The sequence below is a fragment of the Drosophila teissieri genome, chromosome 3R, assembly GCF_016746235.2.
Source record: "Drosophila teissieri strain GT53w chromosome 3R, Prin_Dtei_1.1, whole genome shotgun sequence".
Lineage (NCBI taxonomy): Eukaryota > Metazoa > Arthropoda > Insecta > Diptera > Drosophilidae > Drosophila > Drosophila teissieri.
Genome location: NC_053032.1, coordinates 22,387,338 through 22,399,507, shown reverse-complemented (window position 1 = coordinate 22,399,507; position 12,170 = coordinate 22,387,338). Strand labels below are relative to the sequence as shown.

Sequence of the window (12,170 nt, the reverse complement as noted above, 5' to 3'; positions counted from 1 at the left end):
ATGTATTGCATATACTATCATCACCGTAGGCATATTTGCCCCACTTGAACACTCAATAAGAAGGCGTAGGTTCCACTTCGGTCAGTTTTATCAGAATTACTTCTTTGTTTATTAAACCTTAAAAAGAGCGACAATCCAGTAACCACAAGTAGCGAATGGGCAGCTTAGAAACGCAGCTTCTGGAAGAACCACTTGTTCTTGCCCTCCTTGTAGACGGACTCGAACTTGACGCGGGTCTGGAAGCGGTGCGTCTTGCGCTTGACGGGATCCTTCAGGTCCTTGGGCGACAGCTTCTCGAAGCTGATGTCGTGCGCCGTGTAGCGGGTGGGCATCAGATGGTTGTAGTTCAGGCTCTTCAGGAAGGGCTTGACCTTGGACTTCTTCTTCAGCTTGTTCTTGCCCATCTTCTTGGTCACCTTGCGCGGGTAGCGATCGATGCCGGCAACGAGGGCGTGTCCGAAGGGCTTCTCCGGGGTTCCATCGTCGTGGGTCTTGACGATGATGGCCTTGCGACCGGCGTAACGTCCGCTAAGGACGATTACGATCTTGCCCTGCTTCATGATTTTCCTCATCTTGGCGGCTTGCTCTGTAAATTAGGCGAAAAGTTAAAAGAACGTTAGTAAACTCGTCAGATCTCATAACTTTTATTTATAACTATTTGGCGGGGAAGTTTAAAGGAGATGATCCTAGTATCGATATTATTGTCGTCTATACGATCTCGGCACAAAAGGAAGAAACTAAAATAAGTATTTCAAGTAACACGTTTTTGGTCACTGTGGAGCAAGTGTTGTAGTACCACAGGTTGCCGTATGTCTTGAATTCACTTATTATCTGTTAACACAATTAATATATTCCAATTGAAATACACAAGTTGTAAGCAACTTCGAAGATCTACTCGTTTAAACCATGCGGTAAGTTATAACCAGATATTGTGTTTTTTTCATTGAAGAGAAATAGGCAGAGCCTCCATAGAATCGTTTTTTCTGCTTTGTGGGACTGAAAACGTCGTTTCACTCCTTTTAAAATCATTATCCATTTTGAGGGGGCATAGCCTTTACAATGCACACCACTCGCAGTCCTACCGAATCGCAGAAAATAATATTTTGGCTAAAATTTAACTAAAATTACACGCGGAACACACCACTCACCGGAAACGGGCGAAAAGAAAAGAAGGGGAGATTTTAGAGAGGGCAAAACGTCGTCTTTTTATCGATACTTAGTGGCAACATTTCCGGTATTTTTGGTGCGGTCACTCTAACGTGTGGCGGTGTTTTATACTATCTGGTAACACTGGGCCATGTATTTTTTTTGTCACTTCAATTTAAAAGTTTTCCGTTTGCAAATTTAAAACACGAATAGTTGTGGAAAAACACTTAAAATTTATTAACAAAATAGATTTATTTTATGGTAATCATTTAGAAAACACAATACATACTAATCATTGCTTAAGGAGAGCTACTACTTCTTCATAGTACTCAGATATTTAGCGGAAATGCCCGATCCTACGTCTTTTTTTGGATAATCTTAAAGGTATTATGCCGATTCATGACGTAGCTGAGGGCAGTGGCAGCCGTAGTTAGGCCAGTCAGGTACCAAAGGCCCTGCAAAGCTGGATGATCTGGAGTGGGATAATACAGATGTGATTAATCCGTCTTGCAAAGTGTGCACTATATCTTACCCAAATAGTTCCAAATGGGAGCACCCAGGCTCAGTCCAATGGTGGCCAACTGGACACCCGTGTTGATCTTGCTGAGCAGCGTGGGCTCCAGTTGGGCAGTAACATGGGTGGCGTCGAAGTAGCGCGAAAAGGTTTTCTACCAAAGAATGATAATTAAATTGTGATTATACAAATCAGTAGCATAGAAACGTAAATAAATTCTTCACTCACCGGCGGTGGCAGACTTATGTAGCGTATAACAAATCCAGCTCCTAGGAGGAATACATCCCGGAACACCACGATGCCCATGAGCCACATGGGCAGCAGATCCGTGTAGCACAGCGCGATGACCAGCGAGCCCATCAGCAACTTATCTGCCATGGGGTCCAGGAAAGAGCCGAACTTGCTCGCCTGCGAAGGCCACCGTCGGGCGATCTGTCCATCCAACTAAAGAAACAGGAAAATAAATATTAAGTAGAATGCAAAATTATGTTTCTAAGTATCTTGGTTGGCATACCAATGCCGAAATAAAACGTGCATGTATGTTTAGATAAAGGAACTATTTTTGGGTTTCGTCTGAGCAATTCGGTTAAAAAATGCAACATTATATATAGATATTTCGAATCTGAAAGTACTATATATGTAGAGGAAAACAAAACACAGACCGGGCAGAAAACAAGACAATAAATAATGCAATAGAACACATCACATGTTTTTTGTTTTGCTTAAATACTAGAGGACCTATTCTCACTTCGAGTATATCGGATTTTTATTTAAAATGATGGTCCTGGGAAACTCACCAGATCCGTGATGCCGGCGAAGGCTAGGAGACTCATGCCTAGAGTGAAGTCGCCCTGGACTATTACATATCCGATGTAGGGTGAGAGGACGGCGCGACTGATGGTCAGCATGTTGGGTATGGTCATAATGTTCTCTCGCTCCTCCCGTATCTCGTCGATCTTCTCGCGCACTCGTTCCTGAACCTTGTGCTTGGCCTCCCGGATGTCATCCACCAGGAAGTTCTTCCTCTCGATGACGCCCTGCAGCAGATGGCGTCCCTGCAAGGTGCGCAAGTGGAGTGACTGCTTCTTCTCATCGGCAAAGAGGCGGAGCCGGGCCAGTTCATAATTCCTGCGCCGCTTAATGTCCAGAAACGAGATCCGTATGAATCCCGTGGCGGCCGCATAGCGATTCAGGCAGTTGACGAAGCTGCTCCCACCGCCACCCAAAACGTGCTCTAAGGTGGCGGCTCCATGGTGCAGTGGCCGCTGCACCTGACGGAAAATGATGGCGGGCAGCATGGGTTAATAGACGTCCGATCCCTGTCTCAAGTCCAGAATCGTTCGCGGGCTCTGTAATCACACAAAATGTCCACAATCAGTTTCAATTCGTTGAGATCCGTAACCTTGATGCCAAATTGATCGGCCACCGACCCTTGGCCATTTGTTATCACCAGCTGAAACACTCACCATTGGTTGGGAATCCTTGCTCAGTGCTGGCACCTGGGTGCAGTACGAAATCTGAATTATTATTCGATTACAAATTACTGCACTGCATTTACGGAAATTTTTAATTCAATTTTTGTTTTTATTACACAAGTCGGCTCCGATAACACTGCTGATACGGCGATAGCACTATCGATTTCAGCGATTGCAACGGACAAAATGTGCCGAAAAATGCTACTTATTTATACCAAAAATACCAAACCAAGCAACGAGCGGTTTTTTGAATTTCCTAACTTGAATTAAAAATAGTTAACTATTTATGTGTCAATCCAATTGTTAGGCACATGTTACACATATTTTATTGTAAATTTGCTGAAGAAATGGATTTTTTGTTAATATTTGTAATTTTATATGCATTACTGAAGCAATAGGCAATATGAAGCAATAGATAAAGACATATTTCAAAAGCAATTGTACGTCAATGCGCATTTATCGCCAACATTAAACGCAGAAGAGAAAAGGATATATGTAGATTGTGAGTTCCTTTTCCGTGTAATAAAAACTCGGTTCAAACGATAAAAACATCACAGTCGTCGTATGCTGGATAGGTCATAATAATGAAACATATAAAACTTTTTTCTCTGGTAGATTTAATCGGAATCGCTTGTCAAAACAGCTCAGCGGCTGTAAAGGTGTGCATTTCGAAATTTTTTGAATTAGAATTTTACATTATTTACTTTAAATAATAAGGACTTTGAAAATACTTAGAATAACATGAAAATTAGTGATGCAAACGACTCTTGGTCGAGACTGTCACGAGGGGTGCGAGGTCTGGGTAGAACAAGTCTGGGGTCTGGGTACATCTAACTAAAATTAAACCAAAACATGTTGGAAATTATTTGTAAACGTAAAAAAAGAAAAATGTAAAATGCGGGCTGCGGGCTGCGGGGTGCGTGGTCTGTGCTGAGGGGTGCGGGGTCTGGGTAGGTCAAGGTACATCTAACTAAAATTAAACCAAAACAAGTTGGAAATAACTTGTAAACGTAAAAAAAAATGTAAATGTAAAATGTAAAATTTAAAATGCGGGATGCGGGCTCTGGTCTACGGGGTGCGGGGTCTGGGCTGCGGTGGCTGTGCGGGGTCTAAAATTAAACTAAAACAAAACATAAAAATATAAAATGTAAAATGTAAATGTAAAATGTAATATGTGGTGTAATGGTGCGGGGTGCGGTTTTTTTGCGATTTTAATATCAGTATTTTAATCAACACATTCGAAATATTGGTCCAAATATGGAATGGTTTATCTCGTTGAATTCGTAAATAAATGTTCAATCGAACTGTGTTTACCAAAAAAATTAATTTTTGTTTCAAATTTTGTCCAATTTTTGATGATGATGTTTGGAGTTTGGCCGAAAATTGAATTTTGATCAAAACATTCGAAATATTCGCACCCCGCACCCCGCACCCCGCACCCCGCACCCCGCACCCCGCACCCCGCACCCCGCACTCCGCACCCCGCATTTTACATTTTACATTTTACTGTTTACATTTTACTTTACAAATAATTCCCAACTTGATTTGGTTTAATTTTAGTTAGATGTATATTGATCTACCCAGACCCCGCACAGCCCCCGCACAGCCCCCGCACAGACCCCGCAGCCCAGACCCCGCACCCCGCAGCCCAGACCCCGCACCCCGCAGCCCGCATTTTACATTTTACATTTTACTTTTCTTACGTTTACAAATAATTCCCAACTTGTTTTGGTTTAATTTTAGTTAGATGTACCTTGATCTACCCAGACCCCGCACAGCCCCCGCACAGCCCCCGCACAGACCCCGCAGCCCAGACCCCGCACCACGAAGCCCGCATTTTACATTTTACATTTTACACTTTATATTTTACTTTTTACATTTTACTTAACAAATAATTCCCAACTTGATTTGGTTTAATTTTACTTAGATGTATATTGATCTACCCAGAACCCGCAGCCCAGACCCCGCACAGCCCCCGCACAGCCCCCGCAGCCCAGACCCCGCAGCCCCCGCACAGACCCCGCAGCCCAGACCCCGCACCACGAAGCCCGCATTTTACATTTTACATTTTACACTTTATATTTTACTTTTTACATTTTACTTAACAAATAATTCCCAACTTGATTTGGTTTAATTTTACTTAGATGTATATTGATCTACCCAGAACCCGCAGCCCAGACCCCGCACAGCCCCCCCACAGCCCCCGCACAGCCCCCGCACAGCCCCCGCACAGCCCCCGCAGCCCAGACCCCGCACCACGCAGCCCGCATTTTACATTTTACTGTTTACATTTCACTTTACAAATAATTCCCAACTTGATTTGGTTTAATTTTACTTAGATGTATATTGATCTACCCAGACCCCGCAGCCCAGACCCCGCACAGCCCCCGCACAGCCCCCGCACAGCCCCCGCACAGCCCCCGCACAGACCCCGCACAGACCCCGCAGCCCCCGCACAGACCACGCAGCCCAGACCCCGCACCCCGCATTTTACGTTTTACATTTTACATTTTATATTTTACTTTTTACATTTTACTTAACAAATAATTTCCAACTTGATTTGGTTTAATTTTACTTAGATGTATATTGATCTACCCAGAACCCGCAGCCCAGACCCCGCACAGCCCCCGCACAGCCCCCGCAGCCCAGACCCCGCAGCCCCCGCACAGACCCCGCAGCCCAGACCCCGCACCACGAAGCCCGCATTTTACATTTTACATTTTACACTTTATATTTTACTTTTTACATTTTACTTAACAAATAATTCCCAACTTGATTTGGTTTAATTTTACTTAGATGTATATTGATCTACCCAGAACCCGCAGCCCAGACCCCGCACAGCCCCCGCACAGCCCCCGCAGCCCAGACCCCGCAGCCCAGACCCCGCACCACGCAGCCCGCATTTTACATTTTACTGTTTACATTTCACTTTACAAATAATTCCCAACTTGATTTGGTTTAATTTTACTTAGATGTATATTGATCTACCCAGACCCCGCAGCCCAGACCCCGCACAGCCCCCGCACAGCCCCCGCACAGCCCCCGCACAGCCCCCGCACAGACCCCGCACAGACCCCGCAGCCCCCGCACAGACCACGCAGCCCAGACCCCGCACCCCGCATTTTACGTTTTACATTTTACATTTTATATTTTACTTTTTACATTTTACTTAACAAATAATTTCCAACTTGATTTGGTTTAATTTTACTTAGATGTATATTGATCTACCCAGAACCCGCAGCCCAGACCCCGCACAGCCCCCGCACAGCCCCCGCAGCCCAGACCCCGCAGCCCCCGCACAGACCCTGCAGCCCAGACCCCGCACCACGCAGCCCGCATTTTACATTTTACTGTTTACATTTCACTTTACAAATAATTCCCAACTTGATTTGGTTTAATTTTACTTAGATGTATATTGATCTACCCAGACCCCGCAGCCCAGACCCCGCACAGCCCCCGCACAGCCCCCGCACAGCCCCCGCACAGCCCCCGCAGCCCAGACCCCGCAGCCCAGACCCCGCACCACGCAGCCCGCATTTTACATTTTACATTTTACTTTTTACACCACCCGCACCACGCATTTTTTGTCACATTTCACATTTATTTCAATTTTTGATGATGATTTTTTGGTTTTGGCCGAAAATCGATTTTTCGTTTTTTTGCGATTGAAATATTACGAGGGTCGTTTGATAAGTCCGTGACTTTTTGTATTTGCCGCGCACCTGCTCTAAATACAACACTGCTCCTGTCAGCAGTTATCGATTAACAGCTGACTGTAAAATTTTGAGAAAGCTGCGTTTTTTGGTTTGCGTTTTATAGGCATTGAAAGCAGACGATCTCGTGAATTTTTTGTTCCATCAGGACAATGCACGGGTGCACACGTGTGTAGTCAGCATGGCAAAATTTCATAAATTGGGCTACGAACTGCTACCCCATCCAGCATATTCTCCAGATTTAGCCCCCTGTGACTATTTTTTGTTTCCAAACATGAAGAAATGGCTCGGCGGTAAGAGATTCGGGTCAAATGAAGAGGGCATCACAGAAACAAACGACTATTTTGAGGGCCTTGAGAAAACCTATTATTTGGAAGGAATAAAAAAATTGGAAAAACGCTGGACTAAATGTATAGAGCTAAAAGGAGATTATGTTGAGAAATAAAACGCTTCTTTGACGAAAAAAATATATTTTATTCAAAAAGTCACGGACTTATCAAACGACCCTCGTAGTATTTTGATCCGAACATTCGAAATATTGGTCCAAATATGGAATGTCATATCTCGTTGAATTCGTAATTAAATTTCCAATCAAACTGTGTTTACCAAAAAAAATTAATTTTTTTCCAATTTTTGATGATGATTTTTAGATTTTGGCCGAAAATTGATCTTCCGTTTTTTTGCGATTTAAATATCAGTATTTTGATCCGAACATTCGAAATATTGGTCAAATATGGAATGTCATATCTCGCTGAATTCGTAATTAAATTTCCAATCAAACTGTGTTTACCAAAAAAAATTAATTTTTTTTTTCTTTTTTTCCAATTTTTGATGATGATTTTTTGATTTTGACCGAAAATTGATTTTCCGTCTTTTTGCGATTTTAATATCAGTATTTTGATCCGAACATTCGAAATATTGGTCCAAATATGGAATGGTATATCTCGTTGAATTCGGAATTAAATTTCCAATCGAACTGTGTTTACCAAAAAAAAAATTATTTTTTTTTAATTTTTTCCAATTTTTGATGATGATTTTTGGATTTTGGCCGAAAATTGATTTTCTGTTTTTTGGGGTTTAAATATTAGTATTTTGATCAGAACATTCGAAATATTGGCCCAAAAATGGAATGTCATATCTCGTTGAATTCGTAATTAAATTTCCAATCAATTTGTGTTTACCAAAAAAATTTAATTTTTTTTTAAATTTTTGATGATGATTTTTGGCTGAAAAATGATTTTCTGTTTTTTGCGATTTAAATATCAGTATTTTGACGAACATTCGAAGTATTGGTCCATATATGGAATGTCATACCTCGTTCCATACCTAAATTTTTTGCAATTTTATAAGATAATTTTTGAATAACCGGACTGATAATATAAGCGGAGTCGTTATAAGCGGATTCTACTGTATTTGGATAGAAATTAACAAAACTATAACACCCTGGACCCCGCACGAAACATATTTTGATATTTTTTTATTAATCTTATAAATTTCTCACCCTGCAAATTTCAATACTGTTTTAGCTTTTAAAGGAACATTTGTTTTTTATTCATTTACGATTTTATTGAGTGGATCAAAAGGCCAATACGTTCCAGAAAATAAATAGTGTAATAGTGATTTCGAATAGCCTTTCAACTTTGAGTCAATCCTTTCTTATTGCGTAAATCTTAATGGATGTTCGATACTCCTTGTCAAATGCAACTTTCAATCTAATCATGATCTAATCATCACCATTTGCTATTTGCAGATCTTTCAAGTCGTTCTCCTTGTACATAAACTCATTTATTATCAGATCGTGCTGTTAATAACAAAAATATTTATTCCGAATTACTAATTACTTTTGATACTTTTCTTGTTTTACTTGCTTTGTTTGATACTTACATCATACGGACAGGTGTGATTTACATATGTTGGATGCTTGTATAAATACCTTATGCATCATATATATCAATGGATGCGCTTGGGGATTCCGCATATAGTAACAAAAATCCAGGGTCTGGTTAAAGAGAAATCGTCGATATCCGTTTGATTTCTTGTACAATGACACATTTATGTCCACGTTGTTGATTGACACTTTGAATACTTTCCAAACCATATAGAAAGCAGTCACGCCCCGTCGAATGAACTTCATCTCGCAGCGGCTAAAATTCGTAACCGTGGTGTCTAAGGACTCGCAAATCACATTTTGCAACTGAAAATCTCCTGCAACTAATATTGACCACAATAAAGTCCAAAAAATTCCAATGACAAGACCGCTCGACATGCCCAGCTATTTTCAATTCCATTCCTAGAAGTTGAATTAGTTTTGATTTCTTACTGAATACTTACTGAAACTTACTCCTATTTTAGGGCAATTTAGACAAGTTGCGATCAAAATGATCAGAAGAATGCGACTCAATTTGCTCAATGATGAATGTCTACTTTCCTTTCTCATTCTGCATGCTAGAGAATTTATAGCCTGGCCTAATCGATCAATCGGCAAACGAGTCCTTTTTACTGATGATAACAGTTTGACGCAAGACTTCGTCCTATTTATCTAAAGTATCTTATCAAATATATTCGCAAACTATGACGGAATCATCATAAGTTTATTACTTTTTTTAGTTCGGCTTGGTATATATTTAATGAAGTCACTGTAATCAAGCTGACCGCAAGCTTTTCGGGACTTGTCAGTCGTTTAATTGGATTTAATTTAATTACACTGCCACTTAAACCAGGCGACTGCCGCTCCCCGCTCGCCTCCCTTCTTGGATATGCAAATAAGCCGCGTTTAACGCTTATTACTTAATATAAACTTTGGCAGCGGCTCGACCATGACCTGACCCCATCAGCTGGCTAATGAATTTTCCCGAAAGTTGCCACGCCGAATCTGTTCCACGTTTAATGGTCACCATAATGGACATGCCCATCCCATCCCATCACATCGCTTAATAAAGACAAGCCAGGGCAAATAATTATGAAAGACTGCCAGGTTGCATATTCATTCGCCGGGGAAAGCTTTTAGAAATATATCTTCTCGTTTGTGAGCTGGGCGAGTCACGTCTCCCGGGTGACCCAGTAATTAAGGGCGGGGGGACAATGCGATGACACTTACACGGAATTTCCGCCCATTGGGCAGCAAGACAATGCATCCGCATTAATAATGAACTGCATGCAGGGGTGTTCGCTTCAATAATGTCCATGGCATGTCAACCGTCAGTCCGCATGTTAATTTCGAGAAATCTCCTTCCTTTTTTTGCCGATTTTCTGAATGACACTCATGGCCACTCAGTAGCTGTCTGCCATAAACAGGAAGCTCCAGCAGGGCGGGAAATGCGGAAAATGCGAAAAATGCGGAAAATGCGCGACAGCATAAGAGATTGACAACTTTTTGTGATGCCCTTTCAATGGGCACGAGTATGGCGCAAAAAAAAAATGCAAAACTATTGATATCAGTTTGCAACTGAATGCTGCTAATAAAAGCTGTTACTGATGTGCAGCTTTGTGCTAGAAACTATAATACAATACTTTGAATGCTTTTGTAGTTACGATACATCATTCAACTTTTTATTGCTTTCATAAATACACTCTGAACTGGCTGTGCATATAGAATGAAATGAAATGAAATGTATACTGCCAAGCGAACCATGCCTTTGAAAAGGGAATTCCCGCTTGATGTTCGACCTTAGCCCGTGTCCTTCCATTGCTTTTTATAATTTTTATTGGTTTTTCTCCCTGCGCGCCTCATTGCGCTTCATTAATCAAAAGTAATTTTCCGCCTTTCACGGCAGTCAGCCCCCCAAAACGCCCCCCGATTTCACCTGGTAAATGCTACCCAGTGAAGATGTCTAACGTCAGCGGCGATGGCGGAAGAAACCGGAAAGGAAATGGCTGGAAAAAAACAAAATGATGGCAGCCATTTTGCATTAAGCCTGGACATTTGCTGTACGTGTGTGAGTGTATAAGTGTGTAAGTGTATGAGTGTGTCTGTGTAGGTGAGTGGGGCTAATTAACTGTTTTACATTAAGTGGCCATAAAGGCAGCCGAACGATGGGCATTTTAGCCTATTTTAATGCGCTTCCCGTCGCTGGCGGGCGTGATCGGCTCGGACAATGAAGAACCGCTGGCCATTAGCGGCCATCTCTATACTACTTTTGCTATTCGGTCCATCCGCTTTTGGCGTTTTCCTTAAATGATTTACGAGTGCTTTAAAGGCCGGGGCCATAAAAACCGAAGCCAACTTCATCTGGCCGCTCGCTACTCGCTACTCGGACTTTGGTGTTTTCCTTTGTGCTTAATTTAATTAAATACTTGCTCGGACTTTTGCACTTTTGCCCCCACCCCTATACATTCTCTCTCTCTCTTGGTCGAGAGAATGGTTAATGTGGTCAGCATAAATTGTGGCCAGCTCATTTGGCTTTAAATCATTTGCGGCCAGCTATAACGCCATGGCCCGAATATACATATAAACCATATGAACATGAACATGAACTGCCAATTGGTTCAACTACTAATGAGAGAATGGACCGCTCTTTATAGCTTTCTCAAGCAGGTGTGGTTCTGGGTTTCATCGCAATAAAGGTGTTTCTACACTGAGGCAAGTTTGTCTATTCCATTCGGCTTTAATTTAGTTATTTCTACGAAAAGTGTTGGTAGAACCTCTCAATTTTTCGTATATACTTTAAACTAAGCTAATGGAAAAATCGTATTATTTTCTATGCAATTTTATACTCTAAATTGAAACACAAGGCATGTGCTATTTCCCAGTGGAAGGCAATCCAATTTCCATGCTGAGGTAAATCAAAAATCTGAGCACAATTACAAGTTTGGTTTTGTGGCCAGTGGAAGTTCAGGTTTTGGGAAATAAGTTTGCTTCTCCAATTTCGAAAATGCTCGACGGCCCGCCCACAAATCACACGCCAATGACGACTAATTAGAGAGCAGAAGGCGAAGGGTGAAGGACGACGGACGAAGGACGAAGGCAGCACTTCAGAGTAGAGTAACAATGACTTTTCAGAAAACTCCAACTATTTCCAAGCTGTGCAAAGGACTGCCCTCGTTTCAGGACCTCCCTCGACGGCCACGCCCCCCAGTGCCATATCCCTTTCCAACGTCCACCCCCTTCCCCCCTTCACCCTCCCACAGCACGACTTTGCTTTGTTCTAAGTTATAAACCCACAAGTGGCGGCAAACTTTTGCTTTACGGTGTCGCCATCTTTTTTCCCGATGAAAATGGAGGCGGGGCGGGCAACTTAAAAGAAGATTAAACCGCAGCTGCCGGGGGATTCCCCTACTACAATTTTTATGGCTAGGGTAGCGAACAACTTTGCCTGGACAGCG

General features: G+C 42.1%; 2 protein-coding genes and 1 pseudogene across 2 annotated transcripts; all 3 read right to left on the bottom strand.

Annotated features, from left to right (window-relative positions):
* Window positions 1-76: 76 nt before the first annotated feature.
* On the bottom strand, window positions 77-606 carry LOC122619882 (60S ribosomal protein L27). The gene has a single exon (XM_043797086.1). The coding sequence runs from the start codon at window positions 570-572 to the stop codon at window positions 165-167; it is 408 nt and encodes a 135-aa protein (XP_043653021.1). The 5' UTR covers window positions 573-606; the 3' UTR covers window positions 77-164.
* A 753-nt stretch (window positions 607-1,359) lies between these two features.
* Window positions 1,360-3,286, bottom strand: LOC122619881 (probable cardiolipin synthase (CMP-forming)). Its single transcript, XM_043797085.1, has 5 exons — window positions 3,127-3,286; window positions 2,458-3,009; window positions 1,889-2,104; window positions 1,679-1,814; window positions 1,360-1,618 (listed from the first exon to the last, which is right to left on the bottom strand). Exons 2-5 carry the CDS (start codon window positions 2,956-2,958, stop codon window positions 1,503-1,505), a joined length of 969 nt encoding a protein of 322 aa, XP_043653020.1. The 5' UTR covers window positions 2,959-3,009; window positions 3,127-3,286; the 3' UTR covers window positions 1,360-1,502.
* A 5,207-nt stretch (window positions 3,287-8,493) lies between these two features.
* Window positions 8,494-9,114, bottom strand: LOC122621914 (annotated as a pseudogene).
* Between the last annotated feature and the right edge of the window lie 3,056 nt (window positions 9,115-12,170).